Source organism: Phoenix dactylifera, unplaced genomic scaffold (genome assembly GCF_009389715.1).
Source record: "Phoenix dactylifera cultivar Barhee BC4 unplaced genomic scaffold, palm_55x_up_171113_PBpolish2nd_filt_p 000544F, whole genome shotgun sequence".
NCBI classification, from domain to species: Eukaryota; Viridiplantae; Streptophyta; class Magnoliopsida; order Arecales; family Arecaceae; genus Phoenix; species Phoenix dactylifera.
In genome coordinates, this window is record NW_024067953.1 from 190,220 (window position 1) to 214,687 (window position 24,468).

General features: G+C 41.1%; 2 protein-coding genes across 2 annotated transcripts; one reads left to right on the forward strand and one right to left on the reverse strand.

The window, feature by feature from the left end:
• Positions 1-267: 267 nt before the first annotated feature.
• LOC103710065 (scopoletin glucosyltransferase-like) lies at positions 268-3,042 on the forward strand. Its single transcript, XM_026805776.2, has one exon. The coding sequence runs from the start codon at positions 735-737 to the stop codon at positions 2,163-2,165; it is 1,431 nt and encodes a 476-aa protein (XP_026661577.2). The 5' UTR covers positions 268-734; the 3' UTR covers positions 2,166-3,042.
• Positions 2,559-24,337, reverse strand: LOC103710027 (LIM domain-containing protein WLIM1-like). The gene is made up of 5 exons (XM_008795602.4): positions 23,807-24,337; positions 20,555-20,651; positions 19,960-20,003; positions 19,753-19,842; positions 2,559-3,242 (listed from the first exon to the last, which is right to left on the reverse strand). Exons 1-5 carry the CDS (start codon positions 23,948-23,950, stop codon positions 2,973-2,975), a joined length of 645 nt encoding a protein of 214 aa, XP_008793824.1. The 5' UTR covers positions 23,951-24,337; the 3' UTR covers positions 2,559-2,972.
• Between the last annotated feature and the right edge of the window lie 131 nt (positions 24,338-24,468).

Here is a 24,468-nt window from a genome sequence, read left to right on the forward strand (position 1 = left end):
AACTAAAAATAAGAAACTAAAAATATATATTATAAAAATAAATACACAAAATTAAGCAACAATAAATTACATAGATGTCATAATGAGGGAAAAGGTAATATCCATGCGGTTTGAGTTTTTAATATGCATAACAATCATGACTTTGAAGCTCCCAATCCTCCAGGATACTGTTATAGTGTTATAAATATGGTTTCTGTCATTATACAGCTAGTAGCATCTCGATGAGTCCCGAAATTAATAACAATAATAGAGAAATGAAATAAAGGGTCCCTTGGGGTATCATGATTAGGAAAAAAAAAATCAACATGATGGTCAGATTTCGATTACATAAGTACATTATAATATCTAACAAAAAATATAAAGCACATTCTAATTGTCAAAAAAAAAAAGTTTGTTCCTAGAGATTTCAGGCATTAAAATAGTAGGGATGAGAGTATGGAAACATTTTTGGTGCCTTAATCAAATAGATTTGGCACAGGCGATCTCTTTTTTATTTCTGTTTCCTCACCCGGCTGAGGTTTGTTCAGCTTACCCGCCTGAACTCTGGAGGTGGTTGCCGTCCGTGTGCGCAGCGGGCACGCAAAGACGTCGAGGTTGGCGGTTTGAGTCACGACAACGGTGTGAGCGGTCCCCAGTCTTTATAATTTGGAATTCCCTCTTCTCCATCCCCCAAGCCCACCAAGAACCGACCGCTGGCCCAAAACAAGCCCAAACAGAACCTTCAGGCTTCAGCCATGTCCTCCGAGGCTCGTCATCAGCTCCACGTCTTCTTCTTCCCCTACCCAGCCCCCGGCCACATGCTTCCCCTTGCCCATGTCGCTGCCCTCTTTGCGGGCCGCGGCATCCGCGCCACCTTCGTCACCACCCCCGCCAACGCCCCTCTCCTCCGCCCCGCCCTCGACCACCAACCCGTCCGCATCCTCCTCCTCCCTTTCCCCTCCGCGGAGGTCGGCCTCCCACCGGGCTGCGAGAACACGGCCTCCCTCCCCCACCCTCGCACCCGTCACTTTGGCGCCATGGTCGAAGCCGTCGCCGCCCTCCGCGATCCCCTCGCCGCCCTCATCCGCACCCACCGCCCCGACTGTCTCATCTCCGACTACGTCTGCGGCTGGACCGCCGACCTCGCCTGCTCTCTCGGCATCCCGAGACTCGTCTTCAATCCCACTTCCCTCTTCTCCACCGCCATATGGGACGCCATCCTCTCCCGCGGGGCCCACCGCGACGACGCCGGTCTCCTCGTCGTCGAGGGCGGCCTCCCGCACCGCGTCGAGCTGACGCCGGCCGAGGTCCCCAGGGCCTTCGACTATCCGGCAGAAATCAACGCCATAAAAGAATCCGAAAACCGTAGCTACGGCACCATCTACAATAGCTTCTACGAATTGGAGCCCCTGTACGTCGATTTCTTGAAGGAAAGCCGGGCCACCAAAGTGTGGTGCATCGGGCCGGTGGCTTTTGCTAGCAGGGGAGCAGCAGGGGACGATCTTGATAATGAGCAAGGAGAGCTGATCAAGAAATGGCTCGATTCGAAGACGCCCGACACGGTCGTGTACGTGTGTTTTGGGAGCGAGTTTGTATTCAAAGCGGAGCAGCTCCGAGAGATGGCATTGGGGTTGGAGGCGTCGGGCCACCCGTTCGTGTGGGCGATGAGAAGCGACGAGCCCGAGGCGGAGTGGATGCCGGAGGGGTTGGAGGAGAGGATAGGGGAGAGGGGTTTGATAATAAGAGGATGGGCGCCTCAATTGATGATATTGAACCATCCGGCGGTTGGAGGGTTCGTGACGCACAGCGGGTGGAATTCGACGCTGGAGGCGGTGAGCGCGGGGGTGCCGATGGCCGCGTGGCCGCTCCAGTGGGACCAGTTCTTCAACGCGAGGCTGGTGGTGGAGTTGCTGGGGATCGCAGTGCGGGTTTTGGATTCGGTGGGGCAGCGAGCGGGGGAGGTGGTGCAGTGGGAGAGGGTGAGGGACGCGGTGGAGAGGGTGATGGGTGGGGCTGGTCGAGAGGCGAGGAGGAGCGCGAGGGAGTTTGGGGTGATGGCCAGAGCGGCGGTGGAGGAGGCTGGGTCGTCGTATGGGGAGCTCAGCCGCTTGGTCGAAGAACTTAAACAGCTGGCTGTGCAGAGGAGGAAGGAAGCTCAGGGGGCAGTAAATCCTACTTCTACATAAAAGATTATTTCAACAAAATAACCAATCAAAACATTATTACATATCTCATTTAACAACCCAACGGTGTTACTACGTACGTACGTCAATATACGAAGATAGAGACTGATGGCCCCATGAAAGTACAAGGAACGGAGCAATCTCGCATAGGACAAGTTACATACCGATGAGCGATTATGTTGTCCGGCATCTCGCTGACAGCGGCACAGACTGCCAGTAAGAGCTCATGAAAAAGTTAATAAAGCAACAGTTGCAACGTTTTTGTTATGAGATCTTTGTATGATCATGGTTTACTTTAATGCCGCAGATGGTCCAAAATCCAATGATAAGATTTGCATTTTGTTGTTGAGAAGGTGCATTTGTGTAAGAGTCATAACAGGCTTTGCAGATATGGAATAAAAACTGTTACAAGATCATCACCAAATTCACTAAAAGAGTTAGTTCAAGAACAGATGATAATCAAAAGAACTCTTTCTCCAGCAAATAAAACAACTCCTGAACAAAATGTAGGCAGAGTAATACACGCCCCCGCCTCCTTAAGTAGACCTCTGACATACAACCATCACCACCTGCAACTCTGGAATACAACACACAGCTTAATGGAAAAGAAGAAAAACACGCCATATTTATTTCAACTCTCACAACGCAAAGAATACGTAATAAAGAGAAGGTTCCCAAGATATAAGAATCCTGAAGATCAAAATCTGGTATCCAAACTCAGCAGCTGTATGTAGACGAACTCATTCCACTGTCATTTCACAATTGCCCAAAAGAGTGCCAAGTACAACAATCTTCCACCCAAGAGAAAATTCAACTAGCACTTTCTGCATTGTCATCTGGTACTGGGTTCTCATCTGGTACTGCGTTCTCATCTGGTACTGGGTTCTCAGTAGGCACTTTAATGTCTTCATGTCTGTCTTCAAGCTGACTGAAATTTCCCTTCGCCATGAAGAGCTGAGAGTGGTGGTGCTTGCAGTAAAGTCTGCCGTCATGTGCGATATAGTTAGATGGGCTGATCACACAGCCTCCATGGCTGCATTTGAAGCATGGTCTATGGTATGAGGTGCCATCAAGTGCAACCTGAAAAGAAGGAAATAATACCGGGTAAAATTTTCTGCAGATCCCGAGGATACAGATCTGCACATCACATATTGGTTGTTTTTATCATAGAGATGTACTCAAAAAAAATGGTAAATAAAATAGATGATGAATTTGCAGTTGATGATCATGCGAGATAGCACATCGTAATACAGAAAGTACAGCTGTACACGTAATAGTGTACCTAAACATCATATAAATCAACTGGTATGTTGAAAGTTAACAGAAATGTCTATGCATGTATGCACATGCATGTACACACATTAGGTAGAGCTTCATGTTGCATTGACTTAAAACTTTTGAACATATTTTCTTGGATGATCAATTGATACTGACATGTAATTTGTAGTGAAAAAGGTTACTTAGTTAACATGTCATTTTATAGTAAAATGGGTTTTAAGATAACCATAAAATTGGTTCTTTAATTTACCTTATTTCCCCTAAATTTCTTTTGTTGTATTTTTAATTTTTCAGGGCCCATTTGGTATTGCTTTTGTTTTCTGTTTTTGTTTTCAAGAACCAAGAAGAAAAATGGACTTGACTGAAGAATATGTATGACGAAACCTTGTTGTTCTTTGAAATTGCTTGTAAAATCTTTTGAGCTTTTGGTAACAAAGCTTTATTGCTTTCAAAAACAGGTGAAAAAAAAGAGGAATAACAAAAGTTTTGGCAAGTGCTCTCTTCAACATCAATCTCCATGTGGTATTCCACTAATTAGTGGAGGAAAAAAATGCAAAAACAACAACAACGCCAAAAAGGCCATTAGTTATTTGTATTTTTAATATTTTACAATATACTCCTCATAGATGGTTGCCTAAATGCCCCTTCGAACTAAGTGCTTCGTAATCTCCTAGTCACCTGCACAATGAAAATACAGGATTTGTATTGAATATAAAACAAAATGATTTATTTCCTCTGTGCAAATTCCAAATAAATTGATATATATTTGAAAATTTATTATGAATGTTAATTGATGGAGGGAAATATGTTTAACCTGGAATTATGATACATGTTTGTTTTGAACACTGAAAGCACTTCTTCTCAACGAAAGATAACTAATACTCCAAAATGAAGAAGATGAATTTCCTCCACTATTCTTGGTGTATCTATACCATATTCTCTGTGCTATTGCATGATAAATGTTGGCATGATAAGGAGAAATACCCCTCTACCAAGTTTGGGAAACAAAATTGATGTGGGCTCTACAATTGCTTATCCCTGAAAAGTTGATGATGCTTCAAAAGAAACAAGGGGTTTTTTACTGATATGAGGTGGGAAGCCTGCACCAGCTGTAGGAACTCATATTAATAATCTATCTTATGAATGATAAATATGATGATTGGACAGATCATGTGCATGCAGGATAGCTCAAATATACATTAATGTGTACAAGGTTAGGATCACAATATTTAGGTATGAGATTGAAAGACACCACAAGGATCATATGAGGGACTTCATTATCACCTCTGAGTCTGCCATGTGAGTATACTGATAAAGAAGCCATGGTAGCACTTCAAGCTAACAGTTCAAGGTTAAAGAAGCTAGTGTAGCAGGGAGTCCAAGATTATCAATGGGAAGACTGGATCCGCAGAATATCTGTTTTACACTTTCAAAGCAAACAGCACTAGGTCAAAGTGGTTCTTCAGGTCAAATTTGGGTTAAAGTTCAACTAGATTTAACGAGCATTTTGGATATTTAAGAGTTAGTTTAGAGATTCTCTGAGTGTGCAGGCCTTGGCAAGGTGGCAAAGTTGCTCCACTGAAACCTAGCTGTTATAAGTTCAAAATATGGAATCATCCTCTCCGTATGTAGGGATAAGGCTGCATATTTTAGACCTTCCCTAAATCCCACACGGAGCCTTGTGCATTGGGATGCCCTTTTTTATAAAGATCCTCAGGCTCTTGGTAACAAATTACTTAGGAATATTTCTATGACTTCTGCAATGCCCTTGGATTCTAGTAACAGCTAGTTGACTGGGATGTAGACAAGCTTGGCTGGCTGTTATACGGAGTCTTATTCGTACACGGAACAATCTATGTGGATGGACCTAATGGACAAATAGCTAAAAGACGAGCAGGGGCCTTTCTTAGTTATGTCATGTTGGATTCATGACTAGACTCAAACTCATAATGAACTGGTCTCAAGTGACCAGCTATTGCAGAAATTTTGGAAGCCATTAAGCAATGTATTGCAAACCAAATTTTAGTAAGAAGAAATCCTGATTTACTTAGAGGATGTCTTGACAAAGTCAAGTAGCCAGTAACCATTCGGATTTTGTTTTAGGTGCAGTACTAAAAGGAATGCATTATGTATGTGTAGAAGGCTAGAAGCATTTAGCATACATCATACATGTACAAGTCATCCAAATTTGTGACAATACTTGAGATTAGAGATGTGGACTACATTACTGCGAGGTTTGAATAGTGATTTTTTTTCTTCAAATAAGACTCTTTATTTTTTATCTAAAAGATTTGATGAAAAGTTAATTTTAAATTCCAATTGGTATGATCTTTCATAACAGGTTGCGTGGCTAATTGTTATTATATGTTTATCAAAGATGATGTGACCCAGACTTATGCTTAACTAGAAATATGTTAAACATGACGCATGAAAACTGCCTTCTTTTGTTATTCCCACCACTCATAATTCGCATGCAGAGACTTATCTGTGCTAGCAAATCCTTGAGGTGCACTAGGAGGCATTTTAAAGTCTCTATAAGTATAGAACTGTCATTTTGTCAAATTTCTATTATGCTTATCTTTTCCATTTTCACAGTGAGCATTACATGATGTTCCTCAACCGGAAAATGCAGATCAGATAGGTCCCACAGGTAATAAAATTTGAGGATGCTTTGGCATTTCTTGGCTTATAAAAGAGAGAACAAATGCTAAATAAGTTTAAGGATCTTTTATGGTGCATAAGAGAGTTAGTTGAAACACCACTGTACATATGTAACATGAATGCCATGATTACAATTTCCTATGATAATTTGAATAAATCTTACCAGTACTTGACAATGTACAAGACTGGAAGATGGATGATGTTCCTGTGTAATTTAACTAGGGAATATGAAGCACTGTGTCAAATCATGATGCTTAAATTATAAGGCAAAACTAGAATCAAATGTCCATATGAAAAATGGTAGTATTAATTTTGTACGAGCATACAGGCAATGATAATGACAAAGCCATCATGATGTTAAGCGGAAAGTTAGAAGTGAATGTGTTCAAGGAAGCCTGGAAGCAAAATCAATGGGTAACAAAGTGATGCAAACTAATACACTTTAGTCAAATGCAGCAAGATCTTGAAGAGCAGAGAATAGATTCAAGTGGAATCCAAAATGAGTTGAAGCGGGTTAGTATGTTGTGTAGGGAAAGAAAAGCAAAGATGGCCTTTGTGGTAGAAATTATGTCCTTGGATATAGACATAAGGTAAATTAGGCTTGCGATATGTTTGGATGTTATACAAAATAATGGTATTTTTGGTTTTGAATCTTTTATAAAATTAGTTATGATTCCATACAACTGGATATTTGGTGGTGTAGAAATATTCATAAAACCATAATACTGGATATCCCCACTTTGAGTAGAATTTCCAAGTTCATGATCCCCCACCTCAGACCCACCCCATGCAATAAAAAAGAAAAAAGTGTTCTGTGGAGTGATTGATTAAAACCCCGTTTGATTTTGATGAGCTCAAAGCATTTGAGTATATCGTGTGATTACTAATGAATTCAATTGAGTGTTTCAGTGAAAATCCTGCTCAAGTGTTTCTAGACATGGTTTACAGTATTTTGGATAAGTTAAGAAGTCTGCTGAACCAATGTCTGAGACTCGAGTCGACTCCCGAGTTTCACGAGTCGACTCCAAGCGTATCAAGGTCACTGGCACGAGCTCGAGTCGACTCCTAATCAGTATGAGTCGACTCCGACTGAAAACAGACAGAAGGATAGAAGAGCAGTCTTTCAGATCTGAGATTCGAGTCGACTCCAGTGGAACGCGAGTCGACTCCCAGCGGTGCACAAAGAAAAAGTCAGAGAGTGTTTTATGGACTCTGAGATTCGAGTCGACTCCAGTGGAACGCGAGTCGACTCCCAGCGGTACACAAAGAAAGAGTCAGAGAGTATTTTATGGACTCTGAGATTCGAGTCGACTCCAGTGGAACGCGAGTCGACTCCCACCGGTGCACAAAGAAAAAGTCAGAGAGTGTTTTATGGACTCTGAGATTCGAGTCGACTCCCGCATTACGCGAGTCGACTCCAAGATTGTGCGACCATCAACAGAGAAAACCATGTTACTGCCACTGAGATTCGAGTCGACTCCCAGACAGCTCGAGTCGACACCAAGACAAGCTTCACGTCAAAAGGCAGAAGACCAACTTTCGGAAACTGAGAGCCGAGTCGACTCCAAGGAAGTTCGAGTCGACTCCAAGACTGGATGAGCCAAAAGACAGAGAATCGGGAGTTCGGGCTCTGAGATTCGAGTCGACTCCCAGGACAGTCGAGTCGACTCGAGAGGGCAAAATTCAAATTTGTATCCACGGTCTACAGAGGAAAAGCCGACTCCAAAATTGCCAGGTCAGCGCCAGAAGTTGGCGAGTCGACTCCGGGCCAAGACGAGTCGACTCCCAGTCGTGACGGCAACTTTAATTCAAACTTGGAACAGTTGCCGAGTCGACTCCTGAAAAGCTTGAGTCGACTCCCGCTACAGCCGAGTCGACTCCTGATCGCGCGAGTCGACTCCAACCCACCAACGGTCACATTGTCAGGCTGCGCAGAGTGTGCAGAACGGCCAGAAAAAGTGGAGTAACGGCTAGTTTCCGTGGGGGTTGGCTTAAATAGCCACAGAAGACTGTAGCAAAATAGAGAATATACATTCCACTCCAAGCATTCAAGTCTTCAAGCTTTGCAAGTGCTCTTCAACGAGAAAAGGGGAGATCAGCATTTACTGCGCCACCAACTTCTCCCCAGCATTCAAAGCTTCCTCCTCCTACATTCAAGTCGATCACTCATCCAAGAGGAGACCAGAGTCAAGAAGCCATTCCTCTACTTAAGCTTAAAAGCGTTTGAGGGCTTCTAAACTCATCCTTGAATATATTGTTTCATACCTGCTTTTGAGAAGCTTATTTTCTGTTTTCTTTCTACTACGTGTATTTACTTGGTTCAATCGGGGGATTGAATCAAGGGGATAAAGGTTAGTTGGTGAGCCAGTTTTAAAACCAACGTGTGAAAGGGTTTGATTGTGAGCCCGGGAAAACAATCGGGGTTGGTTCTAGTCGGTGAGCCTGGGAAAACCGACCGAGTTCGTTGTTAGCTCGTAAAACAACAAGTTTGGTTGTGAGCTTGCAAAACAACCGGCTGTAATCCAAGGGGGTTATAGTGTATTCCCAAGAGAAACTTGGGGAGTGGACGTAGGAGCAAGGGATAGCTCCGAACCACTATAAAACTTGTGTTTGTGATTGATTGTCTCTTCCTCTTCTCATTTCATATTGCTCACAGCACATAGTAATTAATTAAATAACTTGGCATAGTTTTTAATTAATCATCCATAACGTTTTAAATTATCCAAATTGTTTTAAAACCCAATTCACCCCCCCTCTTGGGTTGTCTATCTGGGCAACAGGTGGTATCAGAGCCAAAAACTCTTCCACTCAAGAGTTAAAAGATCAAAATGACAACCCCATTTGGATCTTCTCACATTGAGGGTCAGTCCACCCAAAGACCCCCTTTCTTCAATGGATCCGACTACTCATACTGGAAGGCTAGGATGAAAATATTCATCCAAGCCCAAGACTATGAGATGTGGACCATTGTTGTAAATGGCCCATACATCCCATCCATATATATAGATGGTGTCAAGGTACCCAAACTAGAAACGGATTGGGATGAACATGACATGAGGAAGGCACAATTAAACTCTAAAGCAATGAATGTCTTCTATTGTGCCTTAGACCGTAATGAATTCAATAGGATTTCAACTTGTAATTCAGCAAAAGAAATTTGGGACAGACTTGAAGTGACCCATGAGGGCACGAATCAAGTCAAGGAATCCAAAATAAACATCTTGGTTCATAAATATGAACTATTTAAAATGGATTCAAATGAAACTATCACATCCATGTTCACTAGGTTTACTGATATTGTCAATGGCCTAAAAAGCCTTGGCAAGAACTATACTAACAGTGAGCTTGTCAGGAAAATCCTTCGATGTCTACCGAGGTTGTGGGAAGCTAAAGTGACAGCGATCCAAGAAGCTAAAGACTTGAACAAGCTTCCACTTGAGGAGCTCCTTGGATCCCTGATGACTCACGAACTCACCATGAAACAACACGAGGAAGAGTCTTCCCATAAGAAAAAGGTAATAGCTTTAAAATCTACTTCTTCTAACAAGGACTTATCTTGCAGCAGCAGCAGTGAAGAAGAAGAAGATGAGGAAGATGGTGGTGAGGCTCTTCTTGTGCGCAAATTCAAGAAATTCATCAACCACAAGAAGTCCTATCATCAAAGGAGAGGGCCCTCAAATTTCTACCGGAAGGACAAAGGTAAGGAAAGAGAAAACGAGGGGATTGGATGTTACGAGTGCAAGAAGCCGGGTCACATAAGAGCTGAATGCCCCTTACTGAAGAAGGGGAGTAAGTACAAGAAGAAGAAAGCTCTTGTCACTACACTATCCGACTCCGACTCATCATCCTCCTCTTCTGACGAGGAACAAGAAGAAAAGGCCAATTTCTGCTTCATGGCCAACGAAGACGAGGTAACTTCCGATACGCATCCTGATTTTTCTTTTGATGAACTTTATGATGCGTTCAATGAATTAATGATTGAGTATAAGAATATAAATGTTAAAAACAGAGAACTAAAAGTAACTAATCAAACTTATATTCATAAGCATGATTCATTAATTAAGGATAAAGATAATCTTACCAAAGAAAATCTAGAACTTAAGACAAGCAATCAACTTTTAATTAAGAAGACTAACACCTTAACTAAAGATAATGAAAAACTAACTAAGGAACTTTCAAACCATAAACAAGTCTTAAACAAGGATCTAACAAAAGAACTAAATGATTTAAAAACAGAAAATCAAACATTAACTAAAGAACTTAACAAATACAAACCCTTAGTTGAAAAATTTACATATAGTTCAGAAAAGTTAAACATGATACTAAATAGTCAACGTGCAGTATTTAATAAAGCAGGCTTAGGGTACAAACCAAGGAATAAGCAAAAACTTCTTAGTAATTTCTTTGTTAAAGCTGGGGAAACAAAAACTAAGAAAATCACCTGTTTCTGTTGTGGAAATATAGGACATAAAGCAAATACATGTGACTATAGGAAAAGGAAAACTAAAAGAAAAATTAAAAGGGTATGGGTTCCAAAAGGAACCAACTTGACTAACCATGAAGGACCCAAGAAAACTTGGGTACCTAAGATGACATGATTTGCTTGTGTAGGAGTGTCTTGCAGCCAAGGTCAACAAAAATTGCTGGTATTTGGATAGTGGCTGCTCAAGGCACATGACGGGTGATAAAGACCAATTTTTCACCCTTGAAGCTAAGAAGGGAGGTGTTGTGACGTTTGGAGACAACAACCAAGGTCACATCATTGGCATTGGTAAAGTTCAAATCACCCCTTCTACTTTTATAGATAATGTTAGATATGTTGATGGTCTTAAACATAACTTGTTAAGCATTAGTCAATTATGTGATAAAGGATATGATGTTATGTTTAAACCATCACTATGTATTGTAACAAATCCTAATGATAATAGTTTGGTCTTTAAAGGGATTAGACGTGGAAATGTATATGTTGTAGACCTAGAAGATCTTGCAAAACATAACCAATGTCTAGTTGTAAATGAAACCAAAGAAAATGATGCTAGTTGGTTATGGCACCGTAAGTTAGGTCATGCAAGCATGGACACAATAACTAAACTAGTTAAAAGAGACTCCGTGATAGGTTTGCCAAATTAAAATTTGAAAAGAACAAAATCTGTGAAGCATGTCAATTTGGCAAACAATCTAGGAATTCTTTTAAATCCATAAAATGTGTCTCTACCTCTAGGCCTCTAGAATTATTACATATGGACTTATTTGGTCCTACTAGAACAACAAGCCTAGGTGGAAATAAATATGGTCTAGTTATAGTAGATGATTACTCTAGGTACACATGGGTCATGTTTCTAGCGCATAAGGATCAAGCATTTTCTATGTTTAAGAAGTTCCACAAGGAAGTAACAAATGCTAGAGAATCCTCAGTTATAGCTATTAGAAGTGACCATGGTACCGAATTCGAAAATCAATTATTTGATGAATTTTGTAGCAAAAAGGGGATAACCCATAATTTCTCAGCACCTAGGACACCACAGCAAAATGGAGTTGTTGAAAGGAAAAATAGAACACTAGAGGAAATGGCTAGAACGATGTTATGTGAAAGTAACCTCCCTAAGTATTTTTGGGGAGAAGCCATTAATACTTCTTGCCATATATTAAATAGAGTTCTATTAAGACCCATCATAAAGAAAACACCATATGAACTGTGGAAAAACAGAAAACCAAAGGTTAACTATTTTCATGTTTTTGGATGTAGGTGTTTTGTACATAATAATGGGAAAGATAATCTAGGGAAATTTGACCCTAAATCTGATGAAGGAATATTCCTAGGTTATTCTACAACTAGTAAAGCCTATAGAATCTTTAATAAAAGAACTCTAGTTATAGAAGAATCCATACATGTTGTTTTTGATGACTCTAGTGACATCTCATCTAGTAAGAAGGTTAATTTTGATGATGATATTGAAATACTTGAAGAAAAGATAGATGAGATGGGATTACGAGATGATAATCAAAAGTTGATTGAAGGAGAATCATCAAACCAAGAGCCTATAGTGGATCATGGGCTAACTAAAGCTTGGAGGTATGCTCACGGGCATCCTAAGGAACTAATTCTAGATGATCCATCACAACCGGTTAGGACTAGAGCATCCCTTAGGAATATGAATAATCATCTAGCCTTTGTTTCACACTTTGAGCCCAAACATATAGAAGAAGCCGAAAATGATGTAAATTGGATAAATGCAATGCAAGAAGAACTAAACCAATTTACTAGAAACAAAGTGTGGGATCTAGTAGAGAGACCTTCTGAATATCCAATTATTGGTACAAAATGGATATATAAAAATAAGCTAGATGAAAATGGAATTGTTATACGGAATAAGGCTAGACTAGTAGCAAAGGGTTATAATCAAGAAGAAGGTATAGACTTTGATGAAACCTTTGCTCCCGTAGCTAGACTTGAGGCTATTAGACTATTATTAGCATATGCATGCTCTAAAGATTTCAAACTATTTCAAATGGATGTAAAGAGTGCATTTTTAAATGGGTATATTAATGAGGAGGTGTATGTAGAACAACCTCCTGGTTTCGAAAATCATCAATACCCTAATCATGTGTATAAACTAAACAAAGCACTTTATGGGTTAAAACAAGCACCTAGAGCATGGTATGAGAGACTTAGTAAATTCCTATTAGAACATGAATTCTCTAGGGGAAATGTAGACACAACATTATTTCTGAAAAGACAAAATAAGGATATGTTGTTAGTACAGATTTATGTTGATGATATCATTTTCGGTGCCACTAACAATCGCCTCTGCGAAGAATTTGCTGATTTGATGCAGAGTGAGTTTGAAATGAGCATGATGGGAGAACTGAACTACTTCCTCGGGCTTCAAATCAAACAATCTGAAGAAGGCATCTTCATCAATCAAGTAAAATATATCAAGGAGATGCTCAAGAAGTTTGATATGGAGGGAAACAAATCAATCAGCACCCCCATGAGCTCATCATGTAAGTTAGACCAAGATGAATCAGGTAATCCGTCGATCAAAAACTTTATAGAGGTATGATAGGTTCTTTACTGTATCTTACTGCAAGTAGACCTGATATTATGTTTAGTGTGTGCATGTGTGCTAGATATCAGGCTAATCCTAAAGAATCACACCTAGCTGCAGTTAAAAGAATCTTTAAATACTTAATAGGAACTAAGAACATAGGACTGTGGTACTCTAAAGAATCTAGCCTAAACTTAATAGGGTACACAGATTCAAGACTTCGCTGGATGTAAACTTGATAGAAAAAGTACCAGCGGGTCTTGTCAATTTCTAGGAGAAAACCTAATCTCATGGTTTAGCAAGAAACAAAACTCGGTTGCATTATCCACTGCAGAAGCTGAATATGTTGCAGCCGGGAGTTGTTGTGCTCAAAATCTTATGGATTAAACAACAATTAGAAGATTATGGCATTAAACAAGATGAAATCCCCATTAATTGTGATAACACAAGTGCCATAAATCTAACTAAAAAATCCAATTCAACACTCAAGAACTAAACACATTGAGATAAGACATCACTTCATAAGAGATCATGTATTGAATGGTGATGTGTCACTCCACTTTGTGTGTACTGATAATCAATTAGCAGATATTTTCACAAAACCCCTAAGTGAAGAGAGATTTAGTGTGCTTAGAAGGGGATTAGGAGTGATTGATCCATCCTAGTGGGAGTTACCACTAGATTAATTGATTTTGATGATGAGAATGAGGTTAAAAGAGAGTTTCTATTCAATGATCATCATATCAGTCCTTAATTAGGTGATTTTCCCTCATTTGGCGCGATTATAGCAAGAGTTTTAAGTGCGTGCCAAGGTTAGAGACGACTCGAGTAAGTTTCAGAGCCGGCTCCTAAGGGGGAGTCGACTCGCGCATTTGCGGGAGTCGACTCGCAAAGCTGGCAGCAAAAGGGGAGTCGACTCGCGCATATTCTGGAGTCGACTCGAGGTCGAGTCGACTCGCGACTCAGGGGAGTCGACTCGCAGTCGGGATCCGACTTTTTAACCCTAGGTTTGTCGTTTCGCAAACACTTTTCCTCAAGCCGCCACTGTTCACAAAGCCCTAGAGCCGACTCCTAGGTCATCCCCGATCGTCTCCAAGCCTTTTTCCCGTCGATTCTTCGCCGGACATTGAGTTTCCATCCGTTCCTAGGTCATTTCCGGTCCGTCCGAGCTTCCTCTGTCCGTCCTTCATCGTCCTCAAGGTATTTTTATTCCCGTTTAGGTCAAGATGCCTCGTAAGGCCGTCGTTAGGAAGAGGTCCCGTCCCGCGGCCGTTCCCTGAGCGGCGCTCCAAGGCGCGGCATGATCCCGCGAGGCAACCACCTCCGGATCGTTCCCCGCCTAGGGAGGTTCATGTTAGGCCATTGGCCGGGAAGGCCGTCTCCACCGGGAGGTATGTCGATTTTGACTTCCTCTCCCGGGAAGGGTTCACCATAGGCGATAGGCTTAGAGCCCAGGGTCTAGAGTACTTCCTCACCTTGGACCTTCCCACCTATCCTGGCCTAGTTCAAGAGTTCTATAGTACCGTCCATCGGGGAGATGGAGGTATTGAGGGCACGGTATTAGGTGTCCCATTACGTGTCACGGAGGATCTCGTTGCCCATATCCTCCACCTCCCACTGGTAGGGGTAGCTCCTGCACATCCTGAGGATAGATTTGAGGCCCTTACGATCGTCTTAGGGCAGCCACCTCAGTCCCCCTAGATGAGGTATCTGCTAGCTCACTTCCTATTGAAGTGAGAATCCTCTTGAGCATTCTATCCAGGTCCATCTTCCCTAAGACAGGAAGATTTGATTTTGTGAATGAGAGGGACCTAGCTATTATGTCTTACATTCTTCAGGACACCCCGGTCAACTTCCCCAAGCTGATTTATAGGTATATGTGTGAGCCTTTAGATAGACCTAGGCTCTCCCTCCCATACGGGATGATATTCACTCTCCTGTTTAGGCAGTACGAAATTTCCATTCCTGAGAGGGAACCCTCTCGTGCCTTGCGATGGACTGATCGCTTGGGTACGGGGACCATGCACAGGATGGAATTTCGGAAGAAAGACGGGATCTGGGTTAGGAAGTCCACTCTCACTGCTCAGACCACCAGACCATCACCCAGTCCTGAGCCAGACTCTGATTACCCAGACTCTCCACATCATCCAGACCTTCCATCCACTCCTCCTGCTCCTACCACCTCTGCCGGACCTTCCTCCTCAGCTCCACCATCTATGGAGGTCCGTATTGATCCAGAGCAGCTCCGAGAGCTGCGGCAGGAGATCGTCCGAGATTTGAGGGACGAGCTGCTCCGGGAGCTCCGAGGTTCCGTGCCAGCTGCCACTCCTGCACCCACTCCTGCACCCACTCCATCCTCCGCATTGGTGCCATCCTTGACAGCCGTGACAGACATGACGGCTAAAGTGCGGGAAGAGATATATAATATCAGGGATTTGATGCAGGCCCAGTTCCGCAACATGAGGGAGATCAAGAGCACCACTCGACAGTTTCGAGAGGAGATAGGCCGTGACATGCACACCACTACCGAGGGGGCCGAGCGCTTGTCGAATGTGATTGTCGGCAAGCTGGACGCACTTCAGACCTCAGTGACTGGGCTTCAGACGTCGGTGACTGAGCTCTCCACTATGCACAGCAGAGCCACCTCGTCTATCATCACACAGCTTAGCCATGTCACAGAGGCAGTCGCCCTCCTCATGGAGCGGAGCAGATTGGGAGGAGGAGCCACATCCTCCAGAGGAGGAGACGCATCCTCGAGAGGAGGAGCTACATCCTCGAGAGGAGGAGCTACATCCTCGAGAGGGGGAGCTACATCCTCGAGGAGGACATAGATGATTTTGAGTTGTGTTTTATCTTCTTTTGTATTGTTTTTGCCTTACTTATAGTATGCTCAAATGTATTCACCTTCATATCAATACAATGAGTAGACATCTTATCTTTATTTCTGTGCCAATTGACTGTGCCATTTGATGTTTGATTGTGCCATTTGTGCCATTTGATTGTGTGTGTGATTACCTCCTTTTTGATATGATGACAAAAAGGGGGAGAAATATGTATAAAATATGTAATAAGGGGAGAAATATGGTTAAAATATGTAAAAGAACTCTTAAAAACACACACAAATTTGTTCTAAGTGGATTCGGTACCTCGAGGCTCATTATCTCTCTTTTGGGGCTCCTAATGGAGTAATCTCCAGAATCTATTCAAGGGATATTCGGAGATTAGCTTAATCGTACTCAAGAACAAATTGACAGATTTTCCCTCTAAAAACAAAAAATTCAGTTCAAAAATTTCAAAGCATTAAAAGGAAATTCAGAAAACTAAAACTAGTTGAATGCATATGTTGAGGGGGAGAATCTGAATTTTAATCAAGATAAATCATTGATAACATATAAGCCAAACAATTGATTGCATAATATGGAGGCTTATATAATTCCAAATGAAAGGGGGAGCTTTAACTCCGAAATTTAAATGTTTCACACCTTTCAAACTTGGATAAATTAAATTTTCAGACATTTGAATTCACTTGTGAATTTTATTTCATTATTTATTGAGCAATTCATTTTACGTATACTCAAAGTTTTGTCATCATCAAAAAGGGGGAGATTGTGGAGTGATTGATTAAAACCCCGTTTGATTTTGATGAGCTCAAAGCATTTGAGTATATCGTGTGATTACTAATGAATTCAATTGAGTGTTTCAGTGAAAATCCTGCTCAAGTGTTTCTAGACATGGTTTACAGTATTTTGGATAAGTTAAGAAGTCTGCTGAACCAATGTCTGAGACTCGAGTCGACTCCCGAGTTTCACGAGTCGACTCCAAGCGTATCAAGGTCACTGGCACGAGCTCGAGTCGACTCCTAATCAGTATGAGTCGACTCCGACTGAAAACAGACAGAAGGATAGAAGAGCAGTCTTTCAGATCTGAGATTCGAGTCGACTCCAGTGGAACGCGAGTCGACTCCCAGCGGTGCACAAAGAAAAAGTCAGAGAGTGTTTTATGGACTCTGAGATTCGAGTCGACTCCAGTGGAACGCGAGTCGACTCCCAGCGGTACACAAAGAAAGAGTCAGAGAGTATTTTATGGACTCTGAGATTCGAGTCGACTCCAGTGGAACGCGAGTCGACTCCCACCGGTGCACAAAGAAAAAGTCAGAGAGTGTTTTATGGACTCTGAGATTCGAGTCGACTCCCGCATTACGCGAGTCGACTCCAAGATTGTGCGACCATCAACAGAGAAAACCATGTTACTGCCACTGAGATTCGAGTCGACTCCCAGACAGCTCGAGTCGACACCAAGACAAGCTTCACGTCAAAAGGCAGAAGACCAACTTTCGGAAACTGAGAGCCGAGTCGACTCCAAGGAAGTTCGAGTCGACTCCAAGACTGGATGAGCCAAAAGACAGAGAATCGGGAGTTCGGGCTCTGAGATTCGAGTCGACTCCCAGGACAGTCGAGTCGACTCGAGAGGGCAAAATTCAAATTTGTATCCACGGTCTACAGAGGAAAAGCCGACTCCAAAATTGCCAGGTCAGCGCCAGAAGTTGGCGAGTCGACTCCGGGCCAAGACGAGTCGACTCCCAGTCGTGACGGCAACTTTAATTCAAACTTGGAACAGTTGCCGAGTCGACTCCTGAAAAGCTTGAGTCGACTCCCGCTACAGCCGAGTCGACTCCTGATCGCGCGAGTCGACTCCAACCCACCAACGGTCACATTGTCAGGCTGCGCAGAGTGTGCAGAACGGCCAGAAAAAGTGGAGTAACGGCTAGTTTCCGTGGGGGTTGGCTTAAATAGCCACAGAAGACTGTAGCAAAATAGAGAATATACATTCCACTCCAAGCATTCAAGTCTTCAAGCTTTGCAAGTGCTCTTCAACGAGAAAAGGGGAGATCAGCATTTACTGCGCCACCAACTTCTCCCCAGCATTCAAAGCTTCCTCCTCCTACATTCAAGTCGATCACTCATCCAAGAGGAGACCAGAGTCAAGAAGCCATTCCTCTACTTAAGCTTAAAAGCGTTTGAGGGCTTCTAAACTCATCCTTGAATATATTGTTTCATACCTGCTTTTGAGAAGCTTATTTTCTGTTTTCTTTCTACTACGTGTATTTACTTGGTTCAATCGGGGGATTGAATCAAGGGGATAAAGGTTAGTTGGTGAGCCAGTTTTAAAACCAACGTGTGAAAGGGTTTGATTGTGAGCCCGGGAAACAATCGGGGTTGGTTCTAGTCGGTGAGCCTGGGAAAACCGACCGAGTTCGTTGTTAGCTCGTAAAACAACAAGTTTGGTTGTGAGCTTGCAAAACAACCGGCTGTAATCCAAGGGGGTTATAGTGTATTCCCAAGAGAAACTTGGGGAGTGGACGTAGGAGCAAGGGATAGCTCCGAACCACTATAAAACTTGTGTTTGTGATTGATTGTCTCTTCCTCTTCTCATTTCATATTGCTCACAGCACATAGTAATTAATTAAATAACTTGGCATAGTTTTTAATTAATCATCCATAACGTTTTAAATTATCCAAATTGTTTTAAAACCCAATTCACCCCCCCCTCTTGGGTTGTCTATCTGGGCAACATGTTCGTCCTTAACCAAACATTTCTTTAAAAAATCTCAACTATTAGTATTTAAATAAATCAAAGGAAAGGAAAAACAACAAATTGAACCTTAATGACCTCCAAATGGAAAACTTAGCAAAGCCGCTTACAAGTATATGGGAAAATGTTGCAGTTAAGTTAAACTCCTGCAGTGCAAACTAATAACACTCTTATTGTTGGTCAAGGGACAAACAAAATGAACACAAATTGGAAGATGACAAACAAATTAGTAACATATATTAGACTGCTATCACTGTTACCAGTATCAATTGCTGGACTATACAAGACAATGGACAAAGAAATGGATTTGCAGACAAACTTATGATTTGGCAATTAATTAACTAAGCAGTGCTGCACATGCTTATATGCTCTCTGATGCACACAAAGCATGTTAAACCATATCTACTTCTAGAGTTTCAATATGAATGACCCCTACATGTACACAGCATCAGCAATCGTTTTTCAAAATATTCTACTCTTGTTGGACTGAATCTTACATTACAATTAATCATTGCATGCATAATTCATGTGTTAATTTTTTAAAATGTAGGTCATCATGAAACGAATTTACCAAGACCACCATTAAAAATTGCCTAGTTTAGTTATATCTCTTTCAACATAAGGACTGCTAAAGTTAATTCCTATTGACAAATCATTGAGCTAACAAACTTTCAGTACTTTAAAGTCCTCAGCCTAAGCACGGCGAGAGAAAGCAGAAATCCACAATGGTCCACAACCATCTCTTCTTTGCATTATATACAGCCTATAATTAGGAGGGGAAAAAAGTAATGTAAGAAACAGATGCAAACCTATAAATCAGACATATACATCAAACAGATGTGACCCCTGACAGAAGATTGAAAAAAACGTTTAAAAAAAATAATTGACAATTTTTCTTTAGAAAAAAGTATCTAATGAAGTTCAAAATTCAGTAAGAGTAGCAGAGAAAGACCCATCTATGATAAGCTAATGTCCCATATATTATATGAAGAAAATGAAATAATGCATACCTTCTCAATTGGGTAAACAGTTTTCTTGCAAACCACACACTTGTCTTGCGTCCCAACAAACATACTTAAAAATCTGCTATTAGCATTGCTCTGCACAACATAATCCATAACTTAATTCAAGTAAGTAGACTGGGGGGAACCCAAAAACGAAAGTATAAGTGCAAAAATGGGGACAAGAGCCTGATAAAAATATATGTGGCAGAATACCTCATGACCATTGGATCGGTCCGCCTTAGCAGATCTCGAAGAGCCTAGATGGGCAAAAGCACGGTTTAAGCTCTAAACATGTAATTGTATAATTATCATAAAGAAAAAGGTTGCAGGCATAACTTTCACTTTTCTAATTTTTAAGAATAGAAAGCAAAATCTTTGTTGATGTTCTTTTCAAATTCTCAAAAACACAAATATGTTTGCTGAAGTCAAGTATTTTTATTTTTCGTAAATGCAAAAAGTTCCAACCTTTGGTGCTGATAGTGGCAGTGGTGGCGGCGGCGGCAGTGGTGGTGGCAGCAGCATGACAGTAGCAGTGGTGGCAATGGTGGTAGCAGCGGAAGCGGTAGCAGCGAAAGCGGTAGCAACAGCAACAGCAGTGACGGTGGTGGACAGGGTATTGAGTTTCCTAATTTAAAGTGAAAGCAAGATTTACTTGTTTTCTTTTTTTTAAGAAATAGTGAGAAACGTTTATAAAAATAGAAAATAAAAGTAGTAGAGCCAAACATGTTATTTGTCTAGGTTTTTGTGTTTCTGTTTTTAAGAACAGAAAAAAGAAAAATAAGCATTGTCAAACAGGCCCTAAAACAACCTTCGAAACTTTTATCCAAGCTGCCAGTCATTTTAAAGAGTTGGTCATAATGAGGCTTGCAGTACAGAACACCATCAATGGAGCTGTAATTGCTGAGCTGCATCATTAAACATCAAAAAGTGTCATTCAGTCCAATAGCATAAGATAACCAGATGCCAACTGATAAATATTATGCATAGTTTTCTTTGTATTCAAAACAAATGTCATGTCACTCATGAGATTGCAAAGGGCATTTATAGATATATTTACAAATAGTATGTTCTAGTTATGCATACTTAAATTTTTCCCTGAAACAGATAATAGAACATCAAGCTCCTGATAAAATGAGAAAATTAGACAAATGCCTCAGAAATTATAGTAGCAGCACTTTGTGAGCAAATAAATGAAACCCAATTATCTGAAGGGCCAAACAGATACATTTAAACTGTCATCGGAACATTTTACTCCCTTGTTTTATTGTTTAATATTGTTCATGCAAACCAGGGTACAACGCATTGTTGAATCCAGCAACCAGCCAATCTACCCAATTTGCTAGCCAGATTGCTACCCCTGTCGAAGAAAGCTATCCATTGTTATCCATTAAGCATGCGTTCTTGAATCCACTTACTAGTGCTTTCACAAGAATGGAAAATTATGTAATTCATGGCGATACAGAAAGTCATGGGACAACGGATATCTTTTCTTGGTGATGTAACTTTCACTTGAAGTAAGCATCAAAATCAAATAGCATGAAGTAGAAAGAGAAATGAGAAGGAATATAAGTTGCCTTGCGGAATAGACTCTTCTTCTAAAATTTTAATATGTTTCATTTTCATATTCTATTGAACTTTTCCAACTACTACTCAAAAGTGAATCTTTATCAATCAAGAATTATAAGAAATTCCAATACAGAGTAATAAAATTAAAAGAGTCTCCGAGTTAAATCAGCACGTATTAGTTAAAGCACCATAAGGATGTCTTGCACAAATGAAGTTACATACATACTGAAGATTGGCGAAATTTCATATCCATTACACTTGCAACATACTAACACGGTAGCAGCTTATGCATGTAACAAAGCTAGATAGGTCCATTTTTGTTTTGAGAAAATTTGATTCTTTTTCCTTCTCTTGCTCGAATTGATACCTAGAAATGATAAATTTGCTAGTGCACAGGTTGAATACTTTCTTTTATAATAAGGAAAAAGATTTAATCACTCTGAAATTGTCCTTCCTGTTCATAGCTGAATGAATGTTGATCAAATTAATGCAAGACACAATCATCTCTGACTAATTACCCTACTGTACAGAGTTCAGAGTACTTCTATATCTGGTGGCCATAATTTTAGAATCCAATCCTAGAGAAAAATCACCATTTGGGGCCTAGCCAAGCAACTTGATCCCCTCTTTCCCATGGAGAAGGTCCAACGTTCGACTTGTGTTGTGTATCCGGAATTTCTAACTTATGTGGCCGTGGAGACCAGTGGAACTTGATATTAGCTAGATATGGTCAAAACAGTGAGGGCTGTGCTCAGATGCAGGGTCAAGGAGATGATGGGAGGACGTGATGGAATGCTTAATCCAATGATGAAGCACAAAATATTGATTAAGATGGACAATAATCTAGAAAAAGTTGGTTGATTATTGATATGAGGATATGGCATGGTCAGATGACCTATTGGACCCACCCAAATCATTTGCTTGACCATCAGGGCCAAGGTGGTGCAGGCGGGCATTATTTGTATTCAACCTAATCAGACTAGAATTGCCTGTCTAGGACTCATATTGGAGAACAACCCCCCGCCCCGCCCACCAAAAAAAAAGGGAAAGGAAAGAAAAGAAAAGAAAAGAAAAAGAAAAATAATCCCCTCCCACTCTTCTCTTCCAAAAGAAGAAGAATCTGTGAAATGCTTAGCGTAGAACAAAATCATAGCTCTGTAAGACAGACAAGGACCATTATAATATACCTTTCATATGTCACATGTAATTTTTGTAAGAGTCATAATCTGTTTTGCTCAGATGCCCTTTGTCTATGGGACTTGACACTAGTTGGTTGCAGACTAAGGGAGGTATCAAAGACCTGAATTTTCATTCTTTGAGGATTTGTTCCTACGCAAAAGTTCATAATCTCTAGATCATGGATAAATGTCCTTGTACTTGTAACCTATTAATAATTGCTAAGCAAATGTTGTTACAACCTATTAAAAATTGCTAAGCAAATCTTGTTATTAATTTTTTTCAAGAAAATGAGGAAATTAATTGATTGCAGCAAGGTAAGGCACTCATCAAGAATGGTTCTCTTTTTAATATAGCATAAACCATGCAATGAAATAAGTAATTGATTATTTACTTGCTATTAGCATAATAGGGATTAGAAGAATGGAAAAAAGAATCAATCAATTAAATAAGTGAGTGATTATTTACTTGAAGCACCTATTAGCATAATACGGATTAGAAGAATGGGAAAAACAAAATGCCCATGATGATGCCCACACGGATATTTGTTCCGTGTACCTTAGTACAAGATCGAAAAGTGGCTAGCTTTTTTTTCCTTGTATATTGTAGTCAACTATGCAATTACGCAAAACTTATCGAAGAAACATCTAAATTACATAACCAAATTAAATTTTAAAACATGTTTGCCAATTTAACAGGTTAATTTCAGAAATTCACTCATAGGTTGACATAAATTTAATTCGGAAAAAAAAAAGAATGACAGCAAATGAAAGAATGAGTAGATTTTGTCAAGTAAATATCCAGTAGATATTACACATAAGAGGCGCAGATCCATGATAAATAATACACAGGAATAAACATTTTAAAGAAAATCGTGCACCAACTACAGAAGAAGAGAACGCAAGACATGCTTAGATGTTGAAATCAAGAGACACAGTAGAAATCAGACAAATCGGCAAAAAGAGTAGAGCCAAATAAAAAAAAAGAAACAAAAACGATCAATTACAGCAGCCATGGCAACAGTATTCCAGTCTGATACGCACCAGACCAGAGCATACCTTTCCTATCTTATTGCTTTCTTGGGGGAAGGATGGTACAAGGAAAACGGAGACGCTTATACTTAAAAAAAAAAAAAAAAATCGAGCCAAACAAGATGAAGAAAGAGAAAACATACGGAAATAAATTGCGCCTAGATTAAAGAAAAACGTTCAAGAATAACAGAAGCCAGGTGCAGAGAGGCAAGAAATCAGAACAGAGGCGAAGAAGACCCAAGAAGGCAATAAAGATGGCAGACAGGAAGAGGATGGAAATCAATTACCTTGAGGGTTCCTTTGCAGTGGTGGCAACGGAAGCAGGCCTTGTGATAGACCCTTCCATCAGCGGTGAGCTGATCCACCAAATACACCGTCTTCTCGCACGCCTTGCACTTCTGGGTCGTCCCACCAAACGCCCCCGACGCCATCTCTCTCGTCCCCCGACCTTCTCTTCCAAATAAAAAAAACGAAGCGAAAGCCTGTGGTTTTTGGACCGGAGAAGGAAACGAGGGAAGAAGAAGAAGAGAACGGGAGGGGAGGAAGAGGAGAAGAGAGATGGGGACGAGGCGGCTTTTCTTTGTTACTGTCAGAAAGAGAACAGCTCAGCAACGCTGTCAGAAATAACGGCAGCACGCGAGAGTTGGCGATGGCGCTGCTTTAGCCTCTATAAAGTATTCTTGTTCTTATTCTAATATTCGACGCACTTGGCCTCGCCGGATTGTCATCACGGGCGCTTTGCTGTGGTAATGCCTCTGGTTTGCTGTGCGGCCCGCGACGGCTTTTTCTATTGTTCGCTTTTCGGCTCCCTTCTTTTGCTTTCGAGGACGGACGGCGCCATCCCGGGTTTAAGCGTAAGCGTGCGAGCGCGAGGCTGCCCCTCGCAATAAAGCGTCATGCCGGCGCTCCGAAAGTCCAATGATGGATGGACCCGCCAAAACAGTACACA

Coding starts and splice junctions, on each gene's coding strand:
- LOC103710027 (XM_008795602.4), bottom strand. CDS start 23,950: ATGGCGTCGGGGGCGTTTGGTGGGACGACCCAGAAGTGCAAGGCGTGC. Junction 20,652..23,806: donor ACTGCAAAGGAACCCTCAAG/GTAATTGATTTC, acceptor TTAATGATGCAG/CTCAGCAATTACAGCTCCAT. Junction 20,004..20,554: donor CTTGGATAAAAGTTTCGAAG/GTTGTTTTAGGG, acceptor TTGCCCATCTAG/GCTCTTCGAGATCTGCTAAG.
- LOC103710065 (XM_026805776.2), top strand. CDS start 735: ATGTCCTCCGAGGCTCGTCATCAGCTCCACGTCTTCTTCTTCCCCTAC.